Here is a 27,946-nt window from a genome sequence, read left to right as displayed (position 1 = left end):
GGTAGAACCCCTGAGGAACTGACCATGGGGAATGGAAGGTAGAAACCCTGAGGAACTGACCATGGGGAATGGAAGGTAGAACCCCTGAGGAACTGACCATGGGGAATGGAAGGTGCAGACCCTGAGGAACTGACCATGGGGAATGGAAGGTAGAAACCCTGAGGAACTGTCCATGGGGAATGGAAGGTGCAGACCCTGAGGAATTGACCATGGGGAATGGAAGGTGCAGACCCTGAGGAACTGACCATGGGAATGGAAGTTAGAACCCCTGAGGAACTGACCATGGAGAATGGAGGGTGCAGACCCTGAGGAACTGACCATGGGGAATGGAAGGTGCAGACCCTGAGGAACTGACCATGGGGAATGGAAGATAGAAACCCTGAGGAACGGAATGGGGAATGGAAGGTACAGACCCTGAGGAACTGACCATGGGGAATGGAAGGTAGAACCCCTGAGGAACTGACCATGGGGAATGGAAGGTGCAGACCCTGAGGAACTGACCATGGGGAATGGAGGGTGCAGACCCTGAGGTTCTGACCATGGGGAATGGAAGGTAGCAACCCTGAGGAACTGACCTTGGGGAATGGAAGGTAGAAACCCTGTGGAACTGACCATGGGGAATGGAAGGTGTAGACCCTGAGGAACTGACCATGGGGAATGGAAGGTAGAACCCCTGAGGAACTGACCATGGGGGATGGAAGGTAGAAACCCTGAGGAACTGACATGGGGAATGGAAGGTAGAAACCCTGAGGAACTGACCATCGGGAATAGAAGGTGCAGACCCTGAGGAACTGACCATGGGGAATGGAAGGTAGAACCCCTGAGGAACTGACCATGGGGAATGGAAGGTTCAGACCCTGAGGAACTGACCATGGGGAATGGAAGGTAGAAACCCTGAGGAACTGTCCATGGGGAATAGAAGGTGCACACCCTGAGGAACTGACCATGGGGAATGGAAGGTAGAACCCCTGAGGAACTGACCATGGGGAATGGAAGGTTGAAACCCTGAGGAACTGACCATGGAGAATGGAAAGTTCAGACCCTGAGGAACTGACCATGTGGAATGGAAGGTGCAGACCCTGAGGAACTGACCATGGGGAATGGAAGGTGCAGACCCTGAGGAACTGACCATGGGGAATGGATGGTAGAAACCCTGAGGAACTGACGATGGGGAATGGAAGGTAGAACCCCTGAGGAACTGACCATGGGGAATGGAGGGTGCAGACCCTGAGGAACTGACCATGGGGAATGGAAGGTAGAACCCCTGAGGAACTGACCATGGGGAATGGAGGGTGCAGACCCTGAGGAACTGACCATGGGGAATGGAAGGTAGAAACCCTGAGGAACTGACCATGGGGAATGGAAGGTGTAGACCCTGAGGAACTGACCATGGGGAATGGAAGGTGCAGACCCTGAGGAACTGACGTAGAGACCCTGACCCAACATTGAATGTTGCCCTGAAACTGATTCTTGTCCAAGAATGACCACCTACTGCAGTTGAAGTCTAGACTTTTTGAGATTAAGACTTCGAACATGCAAAGTGACCTGTACAAAATGTAAAGTATTGATGATTGCAGTTTGTAAGGACTGGGTAAAAAGAGATTTCTAATTGCTGTTCGTTTCACTCTTGCGACCTTTGTTTCTGAGCCAGGGATGTTTTGATGATGTTTATCCAAGCTGGACCTTTAACTAAAACCATCAAAAATAGAGGGAAAGGTTTGATCTCTTCAGGAACTTGTATTGTGATTCATTCCCGTGCAACGCCTGACTGCTTTTTTGACCACCTGCCAGGCTTCACACATGCACTGATTTCAAAATTGATTCAGAGTATTTCCAAGGGAAGGAGTCCGGAGTAGCTGGAAGTGTTTCCTTCAATATGAGCTGGTGACATTACACACCATCAACGATTACTGGTGCCACATACTCTGAATGTTTGACACCAAAGGAGAAAGCAGGAGCTATGCTGCGGTTGACTACAACCTGTATGGAGACAGAAGGAGACCGTGATCAATTTAATTTCATCCAGGTAAATGTGACCAAACAGGAAAATTAGTTCAAAAAATAGCTTTCCTCTTCAATCCATCCTCACATTGAAAAGCAATTTCAGAATTAGAATTATGTTTAATATCTCGGCCTGAAACATCATCTATTAATTCCCCTCCATAGATACTGCCTGGCCTACCAAGTTCCTCCAGCACTTTGTGTTTCTGTGCTTTCAGGATCAGGTTTCATCTCACTGGCATGTCGTGATCCTAATAGTTCCTCCCAGAACAGTCACAGTGTCAGAATTGATCATCAGCCCAGCCGGACTGATGGGCCTGAGACACATGCAACAAAGTGTGCATGTTACAACACAGACCTTGCTCTCAGAGCACACCGCCGCACAGCACCACATCAGAGCCAGTTCAGTAAGTGGGGTGGCTGAAGCAATGAGGTAACAGGGCACTGGGTGTAAGGATGTCCAGGAGAGCGGGAGTTCTGCTCCCATCACTCCAGGGCTTAATTTCTGGTTGATTTCATTTCTGCACGTGTCATTTCTCCCCTAGTTGTCCTCGGGTCCACACCTGAAACCTGAGATCAAGGAACCAAGACTCAACATTATTAACATCCTTAAGAGGTGGAAATGGCTGATACACAGTTCCTGCCTCTCAGTGATGTGCATTTTCCTTTTGACTGCTGTAGATTACAATGTTGGGCTCATGTTTTGATGAACTGACTTCGACCTTGCAGAGGCTGAGTGGTAGCTCTTTGACACCACCTTATACTAGGGCCCATCCCCAAATATCAGGTGACTGTCTCCAAAGAGTCTCTGACCTATCCCTCCAGTGCTGTTATCTCCGACGTCACAGCTTGTATCTACCTCCTGTTCCTCAAATCACTAGCCAGATGGTAGTCACGTCATTTCACACTGTTTGTCCAACAATTAACGTCCTTCTACCTTCACCCAACAAACAGCCTCCACCACACTAACAATTTCTTCTTCTATGGTCCCGGCCGGCTGGTTTCACCATGAATTCCCAGTTCCTCCACTACACAGCAGGAAGGCCTGTGTCCCTTGAGGACATGACCCACCGGTCACCACCTAACTTGTTTCGACATTCACCAACTTCCCTCTGACTCAGAGGTGCGTTGATAAGAATGCCGGTAGATCCCACTTGGTTTTCTCAGCACCAATCTGATTGTACTGATGCTGCTTTCTGTACTGGAAAGGCTCCTCACCACTGCTGCCAACTCTCCTCCTCCTGTCAATAAAGCGTAGTTTACCTCTGTCTCCATCTCAGGAGAGATGTTAGTGCCTCCACCCGTCAAAAGACTACACATCCCACAGAGTCATAGATCATCACGGCACAGAAAAGGGCCATTCAGCCCATCTAGTCTGTGCCAAACTGTTATTTTACCTAGTTCTATTGACTCATGCTGGTCCATAGTCCAACATACCCCTCCCATGCGTGTACCTACCTAAACCTCTTAAATGTTGAAATCAAACCAGCATCCAGCACTTCCACTGGCAGTTCATTCCACACATCTGACTACAGCTCCTCTCACCCTGATTCATGAGGATCAGACTCTATTTCTTTGTTTCCCTGACTTGATGATGTCCTGTTAACAATACCTTCCACACAAATGCTTTCCAGATTTCTTCCTGCTTCCCCGGCTATGGATCCCTCTCCACTATAGTTGACAGAGATATCATCCCTGTGTGCTCAATTTCAGGCAGGTCTTCCCTTTCTCACACAGAACAATGGTGTGCAAAAAGAGGGTCCCCTGGTCCTCACTTTCCACCCCACCAGTCCTTGCCCTGCTCTCCTATCACTTTCACTGTTCTACCTGCAATACCGCTCATGGCAACACACGTGTCATCGTCATATGCGGTGTTACACCAGCCCCTGCAGCTGCAGGAGATACAACACCTGCCCCTTTTATCTCTTCCCTTTTCATTGCTCAGAGAGCAAAGGTTCCCCAGTAAAGCAGTGTTTTCCGGGCAGATGGGGTTCGTCAAATGTGGCTGGCAGCTCATCTTGGAGAAGGAAAACTCTGATCTCAAACCAACGCAGCTATACTCACTCATGGGGCAGGCTTCAGGAGTAAACCCCGAGGGAAAAATCCAGAGCTGGAATCCCTAAGGCAGTCCTACATTGAGTTCAATGCTGACTGGCAACTCCTGTGATGCTGCTGGAACCAAACTGTATCGGTCTCTGCCATTCCTTTGGATTATCAGCTGCATGGAGAGGGGAGGGCCTGCTGCATGGGCAACAACTTGTTCTCCTTATCGTTCTGCCTTGGCTTGCATATATGTAGACAGCTAGGACGTAACATCCATGGTCGACTTCAACCAACAAAGGCTTCAGAAAGCAGTGTTTACACCTCAGCCAGTTCTGTGTGCTGCTCTCTGTGCTCACAGTGTGGTCTCTTCTGCACTGCAAAACCCTAACACCATCCAGGTGACCTCTTTGCAGAACATTTCTGTTATGGCCAACGGTTATCTTCAGCTTCCAGTTGCATCTCATTGTAATCCTCCATCCCAATCCCACACAAACCTTCCAGCCTCTGGCTCCCTGCACTTCTCCCACAAACCTTTTGGAGTTTGGCTTCCTACACTTGCCACCACCGTAAGAACATAAGAAATAGGAGCAGGAGTAGGCCATCCGGCCCATCGAGCCTGCCCCACCATTCAATAAGATCATGGCTGATCTGTCCCTAACTCAGCTCCATCTACCTGCCTTTTCCCCATAACCCTTAATTCCCCTACAATGTAAAAACCTATCTAACTGTATCTTAAATATATTTAGTGAAGAAGCCTCACTAAATGCCAATACACTCCTCCGACTCCATGCATCCGTATCTTATTTTTAAGTCTCTTGTGCGGCACCTTATCGAACGCCTTCTGGAAATCCAAGTATACGACATCCACCTGTTCCCCTCTATCCACTGCACTCATTATGTCCATAAGACCATAAGACCATAAGACCATAAGACAAAGGAGCAGAAGTAGGCCATTTGGCCCATCGAGTCCGCTCCGCCACTTTATCATGAGCTGATCCATTTTCTCCTATTTAGTCCCACTGCCCCGCCTTCTCACCATAACCTTTGATGCCCTGGCTACTCAGATACCTATCAATCTCTGCCTTAAATACACCCAATGACTTGGCCTCCACTGCTGCCCGTGGCAACAAATTCCATAGATTCACCACCCTCTGACTAAAAAAATTTCTTCGCATTTCTGTTCTGAAAGGGCGCCCTTCAATCCTGAAGTCATGCCCTCTCGTACTAGACTCCCCCATCATGGGAAACAACTTTGCCACATCCACTCTGTCCATGCCTTTTAACATTCGAAATGTTTCTATGACGTCTCCCCTCATTGTTCTAAACTCCAAGGAATATAGTCCAAGAGCGGACAAACGTTCCTTATATGTTAACCCTCTCATTCCCAGAATCATTCTAGTGAATCTTCTCTGTATCCTCTCCAACGTCAGCACATCCTTTCTTAAATAAGGAGACCAAAACTGCCCACAATACTCCAAGTGAGGTCTCACCAGCACCTTATAGGGCCTCAACATCACATCCCTGCTCCTATACTCTATTCCTCTAGAAATGAATGCCAACATTGCATTCACCTTCTTCACTACTGACTCAACCTGGAGGTTAACTTTAAGGGAATCCTGTACGAGGACTCCCAAGTCCCATTGCATCTCAGAACTTTGAATTCTTTCCCTATTTAAATAATAGTCTGCCCATTTATTTTTTCTGCCAAAGTGCATAACCATACACTTTCCAACATTGTACTTCATTTGCCACTTCTCTGCCCATTCTATCAATCTATTCAAGTCTCTCTGCAGACTCTCCGTTTCCTCAGCACTACCGGCCCCTCCACCTATCTTCGTATCGTCAGCAAACTTAGCCACAAAGCCATCTATTCCATAATCCAAATCGTTGATGTACAATGTAAAAAGAAGCGGCCCCAACACTGATCCCTGCGGAACACCACTGGTAACCGGCAGCCAACCAGAATAGGATCCCTTTATTCCCACTCTCTGTTTCCTGCCAATCAGCCAACGCTCTATCCACGTATGTAACTTTCCCGTAATTCCATGGGCTCTTATCTTGTTAAGTAGCCTCATGTGTGGTACCTTGTCAAAGGCCTTCTGAAAATCCAAATATACAACATCCACTGCATCTCCCTTGTCTAGCCTACTGGTAATTTCTTCAAAAAATTGTAATAGGTTCATCAGGCAGGATTTTCCTTTAAGGAATCCATGCTGAGTTCTGCCTATCTTGTCATATGCCTCCAGGTACTCTGTAACCTCATCCTTGACAATCGACTCCAACAACTTCCCAACCACCGACGTCAAGCTAACAGGTCTATAATTTCCTTTTTGCTTCCTTGCCCCCTTCTTAAATAGCGGAGTGACATTTGCAATCTTCCAGTCTTCCGGAACCATGCCAGAATCTATCGACTTTTGAAAGATCATCGCTAATGCCTCCGCAATCTCCACAGCTACTTCCTTCAGAACACGAGGGTACATCCCATCTGGTCCAGGAGATTTATCGACCTTTAGCCTATTCAGCTTCCTGAGTACTTTCTCTGTCGTAATTGCGACTGCGCACACTTCTCTTCCCTGCCACCCTTGAGTGTCCGGTATCCTGCTGTCTTCCTCAGTGAAGACTGATGCAAAATACTTGTTCAGTTCCTCTGCCATCTCCTCATCTCCCATTACAATTTCTCCAGTATCATTTTCTATTGGTTCTATATCTACTCTCACCTGTCTTTAACTCTTTATATACTTGAAAAAGCTTTTAGTATCCTCTTTGATATTATTTGCTAGTTTCCTTTCATAGTTAATCTTTTCTTTCTTAATGACCTTCTTGGTTTCCTTTTGTAAGGTTTTAAAAACTTCCCAATCCTCTGTCTTCTCACTAATTTTTGCTTCTTTGTATGCCCTCTCCTTTGCTTTAACCTTGGCTTTGACTTCTCTTGTCAACCACGGTTGCATCCTTTTTCCACTCGAAAATTTCTTCTTTTTTGGAATATACCTGTCTTGCACATTCCTCATTTCTCGCATAAACTCTAGCCACTGCTGCTCTGCCGTCTTTCCTGCCTGTGTCTCTTTCCAGTCAACCCTGGCCAGTTCCTCTCTCATGCCACTGTAATTTCCTTTACTCCACTGAAACACCGACACATCAGATTTCGGCTTCTCTTTTTCTAATTTCACAGTGAACTCAATCATGTTATGATCACTGCCTCCTAAGGGTTCCTTCACCTCAATCTCTCCAATCACCTCCAGTTCATTACACAATACCCAATCCAGTACAGCTGATCCCCTAGTGGGCTCAACAACAAGCTGTTCTAAAAAGCCATCTCGCAGACATTCTACAAATTCTCTCTCTTGAGATCCAGTGCCGACCTGATTTTTCCAATCTACTCCCATGTTAAAATCCCCCACAATTATCATAACACTGCCCTTCTGACAAGCCTTTTCTATTTCCAGTTGTAATTTGTAGTCCACATCCCTGCAGCTGTTTGGAGGCCTATAAATAACTGCCATCAGGGTCCTTTTACCCCTGCTATTCCTTAGCTCAACCCATAAAGATTCTGCACCTTCCGATCCTATATCACCTCTTTCTAATGATTTAATATCATTTCTTACCAATAAAGCCACGCCTCCCCCCTGCCTACCTTCCTATCCTTCCGATACACTGTGTATCCTTGGACGTTCAGCTCCCAAAGACATGCATCCTTTAGCCAGGTCTCAGTGATGGCCACAATATCATACCTGCCAATCTGTAGCTGTACAACAAGATCATCCACCTTATTCCTTATGCTGCGTGCATTTAAGTATAACACCTTAAGTCCAGTATTTGGTACTTTTTGCTTTGATTGCACTGCAACTTTATTGCACTGCAACTCATCCCAATGGCTACACATTTGCCCCATCACCTGCCTGTCTTTTCTGACATCTTTACTGCTCACTATCTTAGATTTATTTCTGTTTTCCCCTTCCTCCGCTCTATCATTCCGGTTCCCATCTCCCTGCCAAATTAGTTTAAACCCTCCCTAACAGCTTTATTAAACTTTCCCGCCAGGATATTGGTCCCCTTCGGGTTCAGGTGTAACCTGTCCTTTTTGAACAGGTCATACTTTCCCCAGAAGAAATCCCAATTATCCAAGAATCTGAAGCCCTGCCCCCTACACCAGTCTCTCAGTCCTCAAAGAACTCCAGGAAGTTTGTCAAACAGGACCTGCCCTTCTGAATTGATACTGCGTGAAACATTGTTATGGAACAATGAACTGAATACTCTCAGTTTGTATCACAATTGGAATTGATCCTGGAAGATAGAGAGGATGGCATAGTAATTCAGCAGTTACTGTAATGTGCTATAGTGCCATGATTGGAAAATCAAGATCCAATTGCTGCTAATGAAAGTCGTTTGTACATTTTCCCCGTGACCGGGTGCTCCAGTCTTCTCCCACGTTCCAAAGACATACGGGTCAAGGCTAGTAAGTTGTGCGCATGTGATGTTGATGCCATAAGTGTAGCGACACTTGCAGACTGCCCCCAGCAAATCCTTGGACTTTACTGGTCATTGATGCAAACACAGCATTTCACTGGATGTTTCAATGGACATGTGATAATTAAAACTAATCTTTAAGACCATAAGACAAATGAGCAGAATTAAGCCATTGCAGCCCATTGAGTCTGCTCCACCATTTAATCATCGCTGAGTCACTTCCCAATTATCCCCATTCTCCTGCTTTCTCCCCAGAACCTTTCACATCCTGACATCAAGAATCTATCAACCTCCACCTTAAATACAGCCAACCACCTGTAGCAACATATTCCACAGATTCATCACCCTCTGGCTAAATAAATCCTTTTTAACTCCATTCTAACTGGACGTCTTCCTAATCTGAGGTTGTGCCCTCTGGCCCTAGTCTGCCCAACTATAGGAAGCATCTAGGCCTTTCAACATTTGATGGTTTCAATGAAATCCTCCTCAATATTCTTTTAAATTCCAGTGAGTACAAGCCCAGAGCCATCATACACTGCTTATATGATCAGCCTTTCCATCCTGGAATAATTTCCATGAACCTCCTTTGAAACCTCTCCAGTTTCAGCACATCCTTTTTAAGATAAGGGGCCCAAAACTGCTCACAACACTCCAAATGAAGCTTCACCAGTGCTTTATACCTCAATATTACATCCCTGCTTTTACATTCTAGTCCTGTTGTAATGAATGCTATCATTGCATTTGCCTTCCTCACCAGTGACTCAGCCTGAAAATTAACCTTCAGAAAATCCTGCATGAAGATTCCCAAGTCCCTTTGCACCTCAGATTTTTAAATTTTCTCTCCGTTTAGAAAATAGTCTGCACTTTTTTTTCCATCTACCAGAGTGCATGACCATACATTTCCCAACACTGTATTCCATTTGCTACTTCTTTGCCCATTCTCCTAATCTGTCCTAGTCCTCTCTGCTTCCTCAACATGACCTACCCCTCCACCGATCTTCATATCATCCACAAACCTGGCCACAAATCCATAAATTTGTCATCCGCATCATTGACATACAGCGTGAAAAAAAAGACCCCAACACTGACCACTGCAGAACACCACTAGTTACTGGCAGACAATCACAAAAGGCTCCCTTTACTCTGACTCTTTGTCACCTGCCAATCAGCCAAAGCTTTATCCATGCTTGTATCTTTCCTGTAATACCACGGCTCTTACCATCCTCGTGTGCGACACCTTGTCAAAGGCCTTCTGAAAATCCAAATATACAACTTCCACTGATTCTCCTTTGTCTATCCTGCTTGTTACTTCTTCAAAGAATTTAAGAGATTTGTCAGGAAAGATTTTCCCTTAAAAAACCGTGCTGAAGTCATTTGACAAGGTGCCACAATGAGGCTGCTTACCAGGTTAAGAGCCCATGGTATTACAGGAAAGTTACTGACCTTGTAAGAGCATTGGCTGGTTGGTAGGAGACAGTGAGTGGGAATAAGAGGATCACTTTCTGTATGGCTATCAGTGACTAATGGTGTCCCGCAGGGTTGGTGTTAGGACCGCTTCTTTTTATGCTGTATATCAAAGATTTAGATGATGGAATAGATTGCTTTGTTGCCAAGTTTGCAGATGATACGAAGATTGGTGGAGGGGTAGGTAGTGTTGAGGAAACAGGTAGGCTGCAGAAGGACTTAGACAGATGAGGAGAATGGGCAAGAAAGTGGCAGATGAAATACCATGTTGGCAAATGCATGGTCATGCATTTTGGTAGAAATAAATGTGCAGGGTATTTTTTAAATGGGGAGAAAATCCAAATATCTGAGATGCAAAGCCCTTGTGCAGGAAACCTAAAGGTTAACTTCCAGGTAGAGTCAGTGGTGAGGAAGGCAAACACAATGTTAGCATTCATTTCAAGAGGTCTAAAATACAAGAGCAGCGATGTGATGCTGAGGCTTTATAAGGCACTGGTGAGGCCTCACTTTGAGTATCGTGAACAGTTTTGGGCTCCTCATCTCAGAAAAGATGCGCTGGCTTTGGAGAGGGTTGAGGGGAGGTTCACAAGGATGATTCCAGGAATGAAAGGGTTATCATACGAGGAATATTTGATGGCTCTGGGTCTGTACTCGCTGGAATTTAAAAGGATGAGGGGGGATCTCATTGAAACTTTTCAAATGTAAACAGGCCTAGTCAGAGTAGATGTGGAAAGGATGTTTCCCATAGTGGAGGAGTGTAGGACAAGAGGGCACAGCCTCAGGATAGAGGGGTGTCCATTTAAAACAGAAATGCGGAGAAATTTTTTTAGCCAGAGGGTAGTGAATTTACGGAATTCATTACCATGGGCATCTGTGAAGACCAGGTCGTTGGATGTATTTAAGACAGAGCTTGATAGGTTTTTGATTGGGCATGGCATCAAAGATTTTGGGGCAAAAGCTGGGGAGTGGGACTGAGGTGGGGGGGGGGGCGGTGGGGAAGGACCGGTCATGATTGAATGGTGGAACAGACTCAATGGCTCAAATGGCGTAATTCAGCTCCAATGTCTTATGCTCTTATAGTCTTATATATCTATCCTCTGCCTTCCGCATAGATCCCAGAAACTCCAGCCATTGATGATCTGTTGTCATCCCTGCTAGTGTCCCCTTTTAATCAAATTTGGCCAGCTCCTCTCCCATGCCTCTGTAATTTCCTTTATAGATACATCCAAATTTGGCTTCTCCCTCTCAAATTGACAGGTGAATTCTTTGGATCCTGTATCATCCCTTTCTAAGGATTTGATTTCATTTTTTGCCAACAGAGCCATGCCATCCCCTCAGCCTACCTGCCTGTCCTTTCGATACAATGTGCACCCTTGGATGTTGAGCTCCCAACTCTAACCAATTTTCATCCATGACTCAGTGATGCCCACAACATCATATTGGGCTGTACTAGCGTGTGATGATCAGACTGCCGTGGGCTTGCTTTTGCCACCCTCATCCCATGCACCATAAACCTGCAGAATATTGACAATCAGAGACTTGAGCTATATTAATATCTCATTTTTGTGTGATTATATATTTACTCTATCTTATATATGCCTTGTGCTCTATGTGGTCATTGATGCTGTGATTTACACCTTGGCTCCAGAGGAAAATTGTTTCATTTATACAATGAGATATAGGAGCATAATTAGGCCATTTGGCCCATTGAGTCTGCTCCACCATTTCATCATGGCTGATCCAACTTTCCTCTCAGCCCCAATTTCTTACTTTCTCCCCATATTCCTTCATGCGCTGACCAATGAAGAACCTATCACCCTCTGCCTTAAAGGTACATAGACTTGGCATCCACAGCTGCCAGTGGCAAAGAATCCCACAGATTCACCACCCCTGGCTAGAAAATAATTCTTCCTCATCTCTGTTCTAACATGATGCCCCTCTATTCTGAGGCTGTGTCCTCTGGTCTTAGACTCTGCCACCATAGGAAACATCCTCTCCACATCCACTCTACCGAGGTCTTTCACAATGCGATAGATTTCAATGAAATCACTCCTTATCTTTCCGAATTTTAGTGAAAAAATGCCCAAAGCCATCAGACGCTCTTCATATGACAATCCTGGAATTATTTTCATGAACTTCCTTTAAACCCTTTCCAGTTTCAGCACATCCTATAGAAGAAAAGGGGCTCAAACCTGCTCACAATACTCCAAGTGAGGCCTCACCAGTGCTTTATAGTTTCAACATTACATCCTTGCATTATATTCTCGTCCTCTTGAAATGAATGCTAATGTTGCATTTGCCTTCCTCACCACCAACTCAGCCTGCAAACTAACCTTTAGGGAATCCTGCACAATGACTCCCAAGTCCCTTTGCATCACATTTTTTTCTCTCCATTTAGAAAATAGTCAACTCTTTCATTCCTTCTACCAAAGTGCATGATCATAACACTTCACGTCACCGTATTCTATGTCACTTCTTTGCCCATTCTCCAAATCTGTCGAAGTCCTTCTGTAGCCTCTCTACTTCCTCAAAACAACCTGTCCCTCCACCTGTCTTCATATCGTCTGCAAACTTTGCAACAAAGCCATCAATTCCATCGTCCAAATCATTGACATATAACATAAAAAAGAATCGGTCCCAACATAGACCCCTGTGGAATACCACTAGTCACTGGCAACCAACCAGAATAAGCTCCCTTTATTCTCACTCTTTGTCTCCTGCCAATCAGCCACTGCTTTATCCATGCTAGAATCTTTCTTGTAATACCATGGGCTCATAGCTTGTTAAGCAGCTTCTTATGTGGCACCTTGTCAAAGGCCTTCTGAAAATCCAAGTACACAACATCAACCGGTTGTCCTTTGTCTATCCTGCTTATTATCTCTTCAAAGAATTCCAATAGATTTGTCAGACAAGATTTTCCCTTGAGGAAACCACGTTGACTATGGCCAACTTTATCATATGCCTCCAAGTACCCTAAGACCTCATCCTTAATGATCGACTCCAACATCTTCCCAACCACTGAGGTCAGACTAACTGGCCTACAGTTTCCTTCCTTCTGCCACACAAGAGCATAAGAATATAAGAAATAGGAGCAGGAGTAGGCCATCTGGCCTGTCAAGCCAGCTTTATCATTCAATAAGATCGTGGCTGATCTGATCGTGGACTCATCTCCACCTTCCTGCCTTTTCCCTATAACCCTTAATTCCCCACAATGAAAAAATCTATCAACCTTATCTTAAATATATTTACCGAGATAGCCTCCACTGCTTCATTGGGCAGAGTATTCCACAGATTCACTACTCTTTGGGAAAATCAATTCCTCCTCATCTCCATTCTAAATTTGAAATTTTCCAGTCTTCCAGAACCATTTCAGAATCTGGTGATTCTTGGAAGATCATTACTAATACCTCCACAATCTCTTCAGCCATGTCCTTCAGGATTCTGGAGGGTACACCATCTGGTCCAGGTGACTAATCTACCTTCAGACCTTTCAGTTTCCCAAGAGCCTTCTCTCCAGTTATGGTAACTACAAACACGTCATGCCCCCTGACATCTGGAACTGTGTTTGTCTGTATTTATGTATAGTTGAACAACAACGAAATGTCAACTTGAGTCAAGAATATTGGCCAAGGGGAGATAGTTAGTGAGGGAGCATTGGAGCTGGAGGTGAACAGGACATGTAGTTTCTGATTTGGGTAGCATGGCACTGGTGAAGGTGCAAACACCACTCAGCTCCTGTGAGTTTTCCATTACCTTTTCCGGACTGTGACTTCCAGGTCCCGGTTTTCTTGTCGAATCACCGGGCAGCTGGTTCCGACCGAAGATACTGAACTGGGGAGGTTTCTGCTTGTACACACTGGTGTCCGTGACTCTGTATGCTCCTGGTCCTGGGGTCTGAGGGAACAAAACCACATGGTAATGCAAAAAGCTGCCGGCAGCCAAACTCCCAGCGTCTGCCCTGTTCAAACCCCCTCTGAGGGCTTGCCCATGACGACCTCCAACAAGAGACGCTCTCACTAGCTACCCTAAAGACTCAATGGCACCACGGTCACCTGCCTGGATAACAATGAGCCCACTGGATCAGCACCCCTCCCCGTCCCCACACTGGCACACAGTGTACACTGCAATTACTTACCCAGCTTAGTCCCCCAGCACCTTCCAGACCCACTTCCTCAGCCATCAGGACAAGGCAGCGGAATCAGTGGTATATCCTTGGCACACTATCTCTCAGCAAGTGACAAATTAGTGAGTATATGCAGTTACATAATCCATAACACCACAGGACACAGGGGCAGAATTAGGCCATTCACACCATTGTGTCTGCTCCGCCATTCCATCATGGCTGATTTACTTCCATTCCCTTAGTGGGTCCCCGTAATCTTGACACCTTGACTGATCAAGAATCTATCAATCTCTACTTTAAATTTACCCAGTAACTTGGTCTCCACAGCGATGTGATAATAAATTCCACAGATTCACCAGTCTCTGGCTAAAGAAATTCCTCCTCATCCCTGTACTAAATGGAAGCCCCTCTGCTCTGAGGCTGCATCCTCTGGTCCTAAACTCGCCCGCTGTAGGAAACATCCTCTCCACATCCACCCTATTTAAGCCTTTCAATATTCAATAGGTTTCAATGAAATTCCCCCATCATTCTTCTAAACTCCAGTGAGTACAGGCATAGAGCCATCAAATGCTACTCATATGTTAACCCTTTCATTCCCAGAATAATTCTTGTGAACCTCCTCTGGAACTTCTGATGGCTTAATGGACTTGTGGCCAAGTTTGCAAATAATACAAAGATAGTTGAAGAGACAAGTAGTTTTGAGGAAGCAAAGAGGCTAAAGAAGGTCTTAGACAGATTAGGAGAATGGGCAAAGAGGTGGCAGATGGAATAGTGTCGGGAAGTGTATGGCCATGCACTTTGGTTTAAGGAATAAAAGCATAGACAATTTGCTAAATGAAGAAAATTCAAAAATCTGAGGTGCAAAGGGACTTGAGAGTCATGCAGGATTTGATAAAGGTTAATTTGCAGATTGAGTCGGTGGTGAGGAAGGCAAATGCAATATTAGCATTCTTTTCATAAGGATTAGAATATAACTACCAAAGAGAGGGCATATAATAGGGCAAAAATTAGTAGAAAGTTAGAGGATTGGTAAGCCTTTAAAAACGAACATAGGCAACTAAAAAAGTCATTAAGAAGGTAAAGATGGAATATGAATGTTCAAAGGTTCATTTCATTGTCAAAGTATGCATGTATAAATTAAATTAAATACAGAAAGACCCTGGGTGTTGATGAAAGAAAAAACATCACCACCCCCCCCCCCACTGGCATGTAAAAGAAAAGAAACAAAACTTGCAAACCGCAAACCACCCCCCCAGCAAAAAACAGCCCAAAAACAATCAACGATCCTCTACACATAACAATCCCAGGCCCTCTCACTCACAGAGAAGAACAGCACCAAATCCCCAACCCCCCCCCCCACAACCCACCACACACACAAAAAATTAACAAATCACCCACCCCCCACCACACACACAAAAAAATTAACAAATCACCCACCCACCACCACACAAACAAAAAATTAACAAATCACCCACCCCCCACCACACACACACAAAATTAATAAATCACCCACCCCCACCACACACACAAAATTAACAAATCACCCACCCACCACATGCACAAAAAATTAACAAATCACCCACCCCCCACCACACAAACAAAAAATTAACAAATCACCCACCCCCCACCACACACACACAAAATTAATAAATCACCCACCCCCACCACACACACAAAATTAACAAATCACCCACCCACCACACGCACAAAAAATTAACAAATCACCCACCCCCCACACACACAAAAAATTAACAAATCACCCACCCCCCACCACACACACAAAATTAACAAATCACCCACCCACCCACCAACCAACCACAAGAAAGAAAACACTGAAAACGGAGGGAAACCAATATAAATAATCACATAAATCTCAGAAGAAAAATCTTTTCACTGCCTACGAGGAGAGCAGCCGCATAAACTCAGTCCTTCCAGAAAGAGTGACCGTCAACCCAGGGCCTAATGCCACCGATCCAGGGCCGAATGCCATAAATATTAAAGAGGATGCAAAAGTTTCTTCAGCTACGTAAAGTGTAAAAGAGAGGCAAGAGTGGATATTGGACCGTTGAAAAATGATGCTGCAAAGCTAGTAATGGGGTCAAGAAAATGGTGGATGAACTGAAATATTATTTTGCATCAGTCATCACTGTGGAAGACACTAGCAGCATGGTAGAAGTTCCAGGTGTTGGGGGGATGAAGTATGTGAAGTTGCCATTACCAGGAAAAAAGTTCTTGGGAAACTGAAAGGCCTGAAGGTAGATTAGTCACCTGGACCAGATGGTGTACACCCCAGGGTTCTGAAAGAGGTGGCTGAAGAGATTGTGGAGGCATTAGTAATGACTTTTCAAGAATGACTAGTTTCTGGAATGGTTCCAGAAGACTGGAAAATTGCAAATGTCACTCCACTCTTAAGGAAGGGAGAGAGGCAGAAGAAAGGAAACTATATGTAGGGTTCTCAGTAATACTAGATGGACTGTTAACTATTAATCGCTTATTACCAAAATGGCTTCTCTGAAGTGTTATATTAAAATGGCTTCTCGTACTGTTAACTGCTGAGCAAGGGGTTCTCTGTAACGGCAATGTTTGGGTTATATTATGTGATAATGGAAACTGTATTCATTTTGCTAGCCAATGGAAGTCACGTTATGTTATCTTGTATATGTGTGCTGAGTTGAGGAGCATGGGCTTTTTCAGGAGGCGAGCAGAGAGGACGGACGTATGGAGAACGGACAGTGGTTCCAGGGCGGCAGATACCGGACTTCGGGGGTTCGGAGGGTGGCCAGAGTCTCGGAAAGACGTTGTGGATGGAACCGTAGGCGTCAGTTCCAATGTACTAAAATATTATGTGCACAAGACTGAGAAGTTACTTATGTGGCACCTTTTCTTTTGGTTGTTGCTTCTAACCCATCACCAAAATTTGCTATAAAGATAATTCTTTACGCGCACTTGGTATATTGTTCGATATTTGTGTCGTGGCTGATCACTGGGTGCCTCACACCGTGTCCGCACCAAAGCATTTGCACTGTTTGGCGGGGTCGACGGCTATTCACCCTAGGCAACGGGGGTTTTTTGGCAAAGGCCGTTACATATAGGCCAGTTAGTCTGATCTCAGTGGTTGGGAAGATGTTGGAATCAATTGTTAAGGATGTGGTTTCAGGGTACTTGAAGGCACATGATAAAATAGGCCATAGTCAGTATGGTTTCCTGAAGGGAAAATCTTGCCTGACAAATCTCTTGGAATTCTTTGAAGAAATAACAAGAAGGACAGACAAAAGAACAACAAACAGAAAATGCTGGAGGAACTCAGCAGGCCAGGCAGCATCTATGGAAAAGAGTACAGTCGATGTTTTTGGGCTGAGGCCCTTCTTCAGGATTGGAAAAAAGGTCCTGAAGGCCTTTGACAAGGTGCCAGATAAGAGGCTGCTTAACAAGCTACGAGCCCATGGTATTACAAGAAAGATTCTGGCATGCTGATTGGTAGGTGGCAAAGAGTGAGAATAAAGTGAACCTTTTCTGGTTGGCTGCTGGTGACTAGTGGTGTTGCACAGGGGTCTGTGTTGGGACCGATTCTTTTTTATGTTGTATGTCAATGATTTGGATGATGGAACTGATGGCTTTGTTGCAAAGTTGGCAGGTGATATGAAGATAGGTGGAGGGGCAGGTAGTTTTGAGGAAGTACAGATGGACTTAAACGGATTAGGAGAATGCGTAAAGAAATGACAGATGGAATAAGTTTTGGGAAGTGTATGGTCACGTATTTTGGTAGAAGAAATGAAAGAGTTGACAATTTTTTAAATGGAGAGAAAATACAAAGAACTGAGGAGCAAAGGGAAGTCCTTGTGCAGGATTCTCTAAAGGTTAATTTGCAGGTTGGGTCTGTGGTGAGGAAGCCAAATGCAACGTTAGCATCCGTTTCAAGAAGACAAGAATATAAAAGCACAGATATAATGTTGAGACTTTATAAAGCACTGGTGAGGCCTCACTTGGAGTATTGTGAGAAGATTTAGGCCCCTTAGAAAGGATGTGCTGAAACTGTTCACAAAAATGATTCCAGGATTGAATGGCTTGTCGTATGAAGAGCGTTTGATGGCTCTGGGCTTTTACTCATTGAAATTCAGATCCAAGTGACTTACCAGTTTCCCAAGAACCTTCTCTCTAGTAATGGTAACTTCTTCATGACCCCTGACATCTGGAACTTCCACCATACTGCTAGTGTCTTCCATAGAAAAGGGGTGGAATTTCTTTAGCCAGAGAGTTGTGAATCTGTGGAATTCTTTGCCACGACAATCTTTGGAGGCCGACTTTATGTATCTTTAAGGCAGTGGATGATAGATTCCTCACTGGACACAGCATGAAGGGATACGGGGAGAAGGCAGGAGATTGGGCTAAGTGGAGAATTGGATCAGCCATGATGAAATGGTGGAGCAGACTCACTGGACCAAATGGCTTAGTTCTGCTCCTATATCTTACAGTCTTATAGTCTTATAAAAGCACAATATCATGCCGAGGCTTTATAAAGCACTGGTGAGGACTCGAAGTATCATTTAAGAAAGGATGTGCTGGCATTGGAGAGGGTTTGGAGGAGGTTCATGAGAGTGATTCCAGGATTTAAAGACTTATTGTATGAGGAGCAATTGATGGCTTGGGGCCTGTATACACTGGAGTTCAGAAGAATGAGGTGGGATCTCAGTGAAACTTATCGAATATTGAAATGCCTAGATAAAGTGGATATGGAGAAAATGTTTCTTGTGGTGGGGAAGTTTTGGGTCAGAGGGCACAGCCTCAGAATAGAGGGTCGTCCGTTTAGAACGGAGATGAGGAGGAACTTCTTTAGCTAACTGGTGGTGAATTTGTGGATTTCGTTGGAATATTTAAGGCAGAGGTGTCAAAGGTTACGAGGAGATGGCAGAAGAATGGGGTTGAGAGGGATAGTAAATCAGTCAAGATGGAAGGTGGCGCAGACTCGATGGATTGAACGGCTTAATTCTGCTCCTGTGTCTTACATAAATGGCCCAAGACTGCTCACAATATTCCAAGTGTGGTCTGACCACACTTATAAATCCTCAGGTCTTTATAAGTCTCACTGGGTGAAAGCAGCTGAAGTCTCTCCGTGGATCACAGCATCTACCCTCTCCTCCTGCAGGCAATGCTGGTGTCCCCCAGCCCTAGCGTACGTATGTTGTGGCTGAATTTATCCTGGTGCCCACACTCCTGCTAGAAATCACTGTCACAGGGCAGTGCAGTGAGTGGTGCTGCTCTCCCCAGCTCCTGCAACCTTTGCTGCTGTCTGTGACTGGCTTTCTGCTTGAGCATCAGGACATAGAACTACGAGGAAAGTGGTGGCCTACTCCACCACTCAATCGGCTGATCTGGCCGTGGACTTAGCTCTATCCACCCGCCTTTTCCCCACAACCCTTCATTCTTCTGTGATGCAAATATCTAACTAATTGTACTTTAATATATTTAATGAGGGAGCCTCTACTGCTTCCCTGGGCAGGGTATTCCACAGCAACACACATCAAAGCAGCTGGTGAACGCAGCAGGCCAGGCAGCATCTCTAGGAAGAGGTACAGTCGACGTTTCCGGCTGAGACCCTTCGTCAGGACTAACTGAAGGAAGAGTTAGTAAGAGATTTGTAAGTGGGGTGGGGGGGGGGGCGAGATCCGAAATGATAGGAGAAGACAGGAGTGGGAGCGATGGAGCCAAGGGCTGGACAGGTGATAGGCAAAAGGGATATGAGAGGATCATGGGACAGGAGGCCCAGGGAGAAAGAAAGGGGGAGGGAGGGAAAACCGAGTGGATGGGCAAGGGGTATATTCAGAGGGACAGAGGGAGAAAAAGGAGAGAGAGAAAAAGAAAATATAATAATAAATAAATAAATAACAGATGGGGTACGAGGGGGAGGTGGGGTGGTAGGGGAAGTTTGAGAAGTCAATGTTCATGCCGTCAGGTTGGAGGCTACCCAGACGGAATATAAGGTGTTGTTCCTCCAACCTGAGTGTGGCTTCATCTTTACAGCAGAGGAGGCTGTGGATGGACATATCAGAATGGGAATGGGATGTGGAATTAAAATGTGTGGCCACTGGGAGATCCTGCTTTCTCTGGCGGACAGAGCGTAGGTGTTTAGCGAAACGATCTCCCAGTCTGCGTCGGGTCTCACATTAGGATCATTTTGGATCTCCCCCTCCCTGTCCCACTTTCAAATCTCTTACTAGCTTTTCCCTCAGTTAGTCCTGACGAAGGGTCTCGGCCCGAAATGTCAACTGTACCACTTCCTAGAGATGCTGCCTGGCCTGCTGCATTCACCAGCAACTTTTATGTGTGTTGCTTGAAATTCCAGCATCTGCAGATTTCTCCGTGTTAGGGTATTCCACAGACTCACTACTCTCTGGGAAATCAGTTTCTCCTCCTCATCGTCCTGAATCTATTCCCCTAAATCTTGAGGCCATGCCCCCTAGTTCTAGGCTCACCTACCAGTGCAAACACTGTTCCTGCCTCGATCTATCCCTTTCCTAAATTTTACATGTCTGTAAGAACCCGTCTCATTCTATTAAATTCCACTGAGTATAGTCCCAGGTGTCTCAATCTCTCCTGGTGAGCTAACTCTTTGGTCTCTGGAATCGACCATAGGATTTGGGGAATTGCTGGGAATGTGGGGAGAATCAGTGGTTAGCATAGGCTCAGTGGGCTGACTGGCCTATTTCCCACTGCCCAACTTAATCGGTGGAGACAATTAACGAGGTGACCATAGGGGTCTGGAGCCAGACAGAGGGATCTGTGAACTGGGAAAGTGTCTACAGGGATCTGCACTGAAAAGCAGCTTGCTGGCTTTATAAATTATGTAAGATTAAATTCTCTAGCCATGTGGTGGGGTTGGAAGCCACGTCTCTGTACCAGTAACAATCACGACACTCCCAGCTGTTGGAACTGCTATCCAAGTGTGAGTGAGAGATGTTACCTTCCGTAAGTCTTCGTGGAAGCTGCCGGTCTTGCTTCGTCCACTCAGGGAAAAGTTGGCAGAAGAGACTTTAGTGACAATGTGTGGGCCCAGCACAGAAGGCAGGAGGTAAGCTGCAGGGCCTGCAAGGAGCCCAAAGGACCATAAGAATAATAGCAGAATTAGGCCATTCAGCCCATCGAGTCTGCTTGCTATTCTCCAGCACCCCCCCCCCCCACCAAACCTCTGATGCCCTTTCTAATCACTGCGCAGATTCGATTGAAGATAGTGGGAAACTCCCGGGAGTTAAAATGCAAAGTGAGAGAAAAGATTCCCCAGATTCTAGAGACCAGCCTTGTCATTGTTGGCAAGTGAGTGTGAAAGGATCAGGAGAATCTTACGAAGCGGAGAGATCGGATTGGAACATTGATCAGAGGGTAAGTAGAATCTGAGTGAGAGCAAGAAGGTTGCAAGAGGCAAATGTTGCATCTTCAAACCCTCGAACAGAGAACAGGATGAGGAAGTGGCAAAATGTTTGAACAAGCTCTTTGTACTTATGTTCACAGTAACAGCAGGAAGTAAACAAGGTGAAAGACAATGAGAAAATCTGTGAAAACCCCTGTCACAGAAGTAAAAAGTTCCAGAACCAATTAGACCACGACTGACAAGTCTCTGGCACCTACTGAATAAGGATTCAAAACGTGCGGCAATAACGGGCTGGTGGCCACGGAGGCAGCGTACACAGCGGCTGCTCCTTCAGACGGCTGAATAGAAAACCACAGGTGAAACGTCCCCATTCACGTTTGGGCTAATTAACGCAACCTGCATTCCATTGTGTGTGCCGTCCGTCACCAGAGAAGTGGAACAGGACATTTAAACAATGTGGTCATGTTGAGTAAACATTGTTCCCTGACTAGGGAGCAGGTTCGACTAGTTCTTTAGTTTTTGACAAAGTACCAAGCCAGTGTGTGAATGGTGTCCAGGAGATGTATTTGGATTTTCAGAAGACATCTGAAAAGATTATTGCACAAGAGGAAATGAGCACCTACCCGGTGACTGGTCAGTCCTGAAGCCTCTGGTTCTCCCGGCGATGGAGAATGCGGGGGCTGCGGAGTAGGCCAAACGCCCTGAGCTCTCGGGGGCATAAGCTCCTGCACAGGAACACACATGTGGGGTGAGGACGTGGTCAGAGCTGGGGGAATGGAGCGAGTGCGAGGTGAGGGGACTGTCTGTGAGGGTGAGCAGTTGTGTGCTGAACGTGGGTGAGTTTTGGGCAAAGTGGGTAGTGGGGCTGACCCAGTGGTACCCAGTGACAGCCAGTAACCCCACTGACCCATTGGTAGCCAGTGACACCCAGTAACCCCACTGACCCAGTGACACCCAGTAACCCCACTGGTACCCAGTGACACCCAGTAACCCCACTGGTACCCAGTGACACCCAGTAATCCCACTGGGACCCAGTGACACCCAGTAACCCCACTGGGATCCAGTGATACCCAGGAACCCCACTGGGACCCAGTGACATCCGGTAACCCCACTGGGACCCAGTAACACCCAGTAACCCCACTGACCTAGTGACACCCAGTAACCCCACTGGACCCAGTGATACCCAGTAACCCCACTGGGACCCAGTGACACCCAGTAATCCCCACTGATCCAGTGACACCCAGTAACCCCCACTGACCCTGTGGTACCCAGTGAAACCCAGTAACCCCCACTGACCCAGTGGTACCCAGTAACCCCACTGGGACCCAGTGACACCCAGTAACCCCCACTGACCCAGTGACACCCAGTAACCCCACTGGGACCCAGTGACACCCAGTAACCCCCACTGACTCAGTGACACCCAGTAACCCCCACTGACCCAGTGGTACCCAGTGAAACCCAGTAACCCCCACTGACCCAGTGGTACCCAGTAACCCCACTGACCCAGTGACGCCCAGTAACCCCACTGGGACCCAGTGACACCCAGTAACCCCCACTGACTCAGTGACACCCAGTAACCCCCACTGACCCAGTGGTACCCAGTGAAACCCAGTAACCCCCACTGACCCAGTGACACCTAGTAACCCCACTGGGACCCAGTGACACCCAGTAACCCCCACTGACCCAGTGAAACCCAGTAACCCCCACTGACCCAGTGGTACCCAGTGACACCCAGTAACCCCACTGGGACCCAGTGACACCCAGTAACCCCCACTGACCCAGTGACACCTCGGGACAAAGTGACCCCTACTGATGCAACAGTACCCAATGACACTCAGTAATCCCCACTGGGACCCAGTGGTACCCAGTAAAACCCAGTAACCCCCACTGACCTGGTGATAAAGTGACCCCCATTGACCCCATAGTACCCAGTGACACCAAGTGACCCTCACTGTCCCAGTGACACCCAGTGAACCCCCACTGACCCAGTGTCATCAGCTGACCAAGTGAATCCCAGTGGTATCAGTGACAGCCAGTGAGCCAGCACTCCCCCTTTTCCTGCAGTCTGGTTACCTGGTCCCGGCGTCTGGAAGGAGCGGATCTCCTTGGGGCGGCTGTAGAGGGAGTAGGCGGGGGTGCCGTCCCTGCCCCTCCTGGTGAGCAAGGAGGGGATGAGGTACGCCGGCCCCGGGGAGCTGTCCTCTGTTAGGCGGGCATGAGGAACACCAAAACTGTACGCCGGAGATCGGAACTTGGTCGTGTCGTGCTGTTCGAAACCTGGAACGTAACAGGGAGGCACACTGACCGTGGGGTTGGTGGGGGGCTTCCAGAACTGGAGAGTGCGGGAAGGGGAGAGAGGTGAGCAGGAGTGGAGGATAGAAGGAGGAGAAAGGAGAATCAGGAGCAATGGTGGGTAGAGAGAAGGGGAGTGGAGGAGAGGAGGGTAAGGATGGTGAAAGAAGGAGTGGGGGAGTGGGAGGGGAGGAGTTTGCTTGATAGGTGTTGAGGAGGGAGCCACAGTCACAGACACAGGCCCTTCAGCCCATTGTGCTGTTTTTGCCCATCTATGTTCATCCCATCTGCCCGCATGCAGTTCAGGAGCATCTGCTACACTGGGTGATCTGTCCCAGCTCTCCTTCTGACTGGGAGTTCAAGGCATCCACCCTCTCCTTTCCCTCAACAAATATGAAGGGATGCATTCATTCATTCACGGAATGGAGGAAATTAGAGGGCTGTAGGCCAAACATGGACAAATGGGATCCCTCACTGTGTAACACAGTCACATGGAGATGGTGGTGTTAGGACTGTTTTCCGGGGGTCACTCACTGTGTAACACAGTCACACGGAGATGGTGGTGTAGGGACTGTTTTCCGGGGATTCCTCACTGTGTAACACAGTCACATGGAGATGGTGGTGCTGGGACAGTTATCATGATTTTGCCTACTCAGCTACTATTCTTGCCAGCTCATTCCTACTATGCTCCATGCTTTATGTGAAAAAGCTGTCCCTGATCTTCCTTTTAAATCTCTCACCTTGGATCTTAAACATAAGCCCTCTTGTTTGTAGTTTTAGCAACCACCCTGGTAATCAGACTATGTGCTTTCACCCTGTCTATGCCTCTTCTGTCAAACCTGCACAGGCAGGCTCCTCCCAGTCTCCACCAGCAACAAGATTCATCTACCACTCGTTTCCAACTCATCGCCTGCAACCTATTTAAACCCAGTTTTCATCCACAATTCTTGCTCACTCATTAAACCTGCTGGCCTCAACCAGTTGTCCCTACTGCATCCAATCTGCCACTTCTTTGCCCATTCTCCTAATATGTCAAAGTCCTTCTTAACCTCTTTGCCTCTGCAGAACTTCCTGCCCTTTCACCCCTTTGCATCATCTGCAAACTTGACCACAAAGCCACCAATTTCATCAAATTGTTGACATATAACGTGAAAAGAAGTGGTTCCAATATTGACCCCTATGGAACACCACTAGTCACCAGCACCCAATCCAAAATGTCCTTTCCCCTTGTGGGCTCAATTACAAGCTGTTTTAAAAAATCATCTCACAGGCATTCTACAAATTCACTCTCTTTAGATCTAGTACCAATCTGATTTTCTCAATCTGCCAGCATTTTGAAATTTCCCCCATGACTATCCTAACATTGCCCTTTTAACATGCCTTTTCTATCTCCTGTTATAATCTAGAAACATAGAAAATCTATAGCAGAATACAGGCCCTTCGGTCCACAATGCTGTGCTGAACATGTACTTACTTTAGAAATTACCTAGGGTTACCCATAGCCCTCTATTTTTCTGAGCTCCATGTACCTGTCCAGGAGTCCCTTAAAAGACCCTATTGTATCCGCCTCCAGCACCATCGCCCACATCCTGGCTACTGTTTGTTGGCCTATATATAACTCCCATCAGGGTCTTTTTACCCTTGCAGTTTCTTAATTCTACCCATAAGGACTAAACATTTTCAGATACTGTCACCCCTTTCCAAGGATTGGATTTCTTTTTTTTATCAACAGACCCACCCCTCTGCCTACCTGCCTGTACTTTCCATACTATGTGTATCCTTGGATGTTAAGCTCCCAACTATAATTTTCTTTCAGCAACGACTCAGTGATGCCTACGACATCATATCTGTCTCTAACTGCGCTAGAAAAACACCTGCCTTATTCGGTATTCAAATCTAACACTGTTTTCACTACCCTTTTCGATGTTGCCCCTTTCCTGTAACCGGGTGACCAAATCTGTACACAGTGCTCCAAGGGCAGCTTCACCAACGTCCTATAAAACTAGAGCCTCACTTCCCCACTCCTGCACTCAATGGCCTTACTGATGAAGGCCTGCGTGCCGAACGCTTCTCTAGCCGAGGCCCTCCGTTCGTCAGGGTCGACATGGGCGTTGCGTCCGAGCTGTCTATGTAACACACAAGCCGCGGCAGTACGACATGGAGAGCAAGCTGATGTCCACACAGCAGGCTCCCTCTTCAAACAGCTGATGAACAACAGACGCCGATACAGTTTGGAACCAGCGGCATCACAGGAGTCGTCAGTCAGCGCTGAAGACACTGTAGGACCGCCTTAGGAACTCCAGCTCCGGATTTTTCCTCAGGATTTACCCCCGAAGCCTTCCCCATGAGAAGGTATACCCGTAGCCGCAAGGCAGTGGAGGTTCGCCTTCGAGATGAGCTGCCAAACACAGCTGACGAGCCCTACCTGCCCTGACCACCACCACCCTGGCGTCTATCCATGTACCTGTCCAAGCGCCTTGCACACGCTCCCACACTGCTCTATCACACTGTCTCTGGGTCTCAGCTGAACACTCCGTGCCGAGCTCCCCAGCTCACCGCCCGCCCGAGCGCACTGACACTGCCCACCTACCCGTGGATCCCGGCAGCCTGTACTTGGGTCCGGGGCTGCTGTAATAGGCTGCGATCGGCCCTCTGGGTCGGTGCGGCCTCCAGGGTCCCACCCAGGTGCCTGTGCTCATGGCCGGAGCGTCGGCGTTTGGAGCTGTGGAGAAGCCACACAATTTGAACCGATTCGCCAACCGGACAGCGACAGCGGACACAGGACGTTCAAAAATACAGGGGATCACACACACGGGACCCCCACACTCACACCAGACCGCGCACAAACACAGGTCATCGCTCACACGGGACTGTACGACACAGGATCTCGCACAAACACAGGTCATCGCTCACATGGGACTGTGCAAAATAGGATCTCGCACAAACACAGGTCATCGCTCACACAGGACTGCGCAAAAACACATCGCGCAAAACAGGACCGCGCAGAAACACAGGTCATCGCTCACACGGGACTGTGCAACACAGGATCTCGCACACAGGTCATCGGTCACACGGGACTGTGCAACATAGGTTCTCGCACAAACACAGGTCATCGCTCACACGGGACTGTACGACACAGGATCTCGCACAAACACAGGTCATCGCTCACATGGGACTGTGCAAAATAGGATCTCGCACAAACACAGGTCATCGCTCACACAGGACTGCGCAAAAACACATCGCGCAAAACAGGACCGCGCAGAAACACAGGTCATCGCTCACACGGGACTGTGCAACACAGGATCTCGCACACAGGTCATCGGTCACACGGGACTGTGCAACATAGGTTCTCGCACAAACACAGGTCATCGCTCACACGGGACTGTGCAAAACAGGACCGCGCACAAACAGGAGCCCCCCACACTCGCAGGCACCCGGATCCCCGCTTAAACAGGACTGTGCACACTCAGGGCCCCCACGGACTAACTGGTCAGGCACGCGGTTCACCTGTGGACTGAACAACCCCCAGAGGAACAGGCTGGGGGACAGAGTGAGACAGACAGACGACAGCAGCCTGCCGGGTGGGACACACAGATGGAGAGCAGCGGGCGACGCAGGGAATCACAGGCCGGCTGTGGGTGACGGAACAGACACGAAGCCGGTGTCCCGTCTGGAATCCAACACAAACTCTCAGCAGCCGCAACTTCGCGTCTCCATGGAGATTGTACACAGTCTTCGTCCAACTCCGCCCCGTCTGGGTCAGGGCAGATCCCCGGGAGTTACTCCGGATTCCAGATTCTCTCCGGATCTGCTCCCGTCCGATAGGGTCTCTCCGGATCTGCTTCGGTCATTCCGGATTTCCGCCGGTCTCAAGGGTTAAGTCAGGATCCACTCCGGCTACCCGGGAGTCTTTCCGGATGCCTGCCGGACCCCAAGAATTACTTCCAGTCCGCTCCGGATTTCCGCCGGTCAGGGAGTAACTTCGGATCCACCCCGGATCCCCGCCTTTCCCGGGAGTAGCCGGGAATTCAAAATAAAAACTGAAATTGCTGGAAATCCTCAGCTGGTCGGGCAACGTCAATGGAGGGAGACACAGGATCAACGTTTGGGTTAAAGGCCGTGGGTCAGGCCACTGTTCACATGCGAACTAACCCAAATTCCCACCTCTCTGGTTAACGTTCCCTTTCATCTCTCCC

General features: G+C 47.3%; 1 protein-coding gene across 1 annotated transcript; it reads right to left on the bottom strand.

The window, feature by feature from the left end:
• Positions 1–32: 32 nt before the first annotated feature.
• LOC140205339 (ciliary microtubule associated protein 1A-like) lies at positions 33–27,716 on the bottom strand. The gene is made up of 7 exons (XM_072272928.1): positions 27,258–27,716; positions 26,341–26,472; positions 23,532–23,735; positions 22,082–22,183; positions 21,054–21,175; positions 13,726–13,866; positions 33–1,980 (listed from the first exon to the last, which is right to left on the bottom strand). Exons 2-7 carry the CDS (start codon positions 26,447–26,449, stop codon positions 1,891–1,893), a joined length of 768 nt encoding a protein of 255 aa, XP_072129029.1. The 5' UTR covers positions 26,450–26,472; positions 27,258–27,716; the 3' UTR covers positions 33–1,890.
• Between the last annotated feature and the right edge of the window lie 230 nt (positions 27,717–27,946).

Source organism: Mobula birostris, chromosome 11 (assembly GCF_030028105.1).
Source record: "Mobula birostris isolate sMobBir1 chromosome 11, sMobBir1.hap1, whole genome shotgun sequence".
In the NCBI taxonomy this organism is placed as follows: domain Eukaryota; kingdom Metazoa; phylum Chordata; class Chondrichthyes; order Myliobatiformes; family Myliobatidae; genus Mobula; species Mobula birostris.
This window is presented reverse-complemented; position numbering and strand designations above follow the sequence as displayed.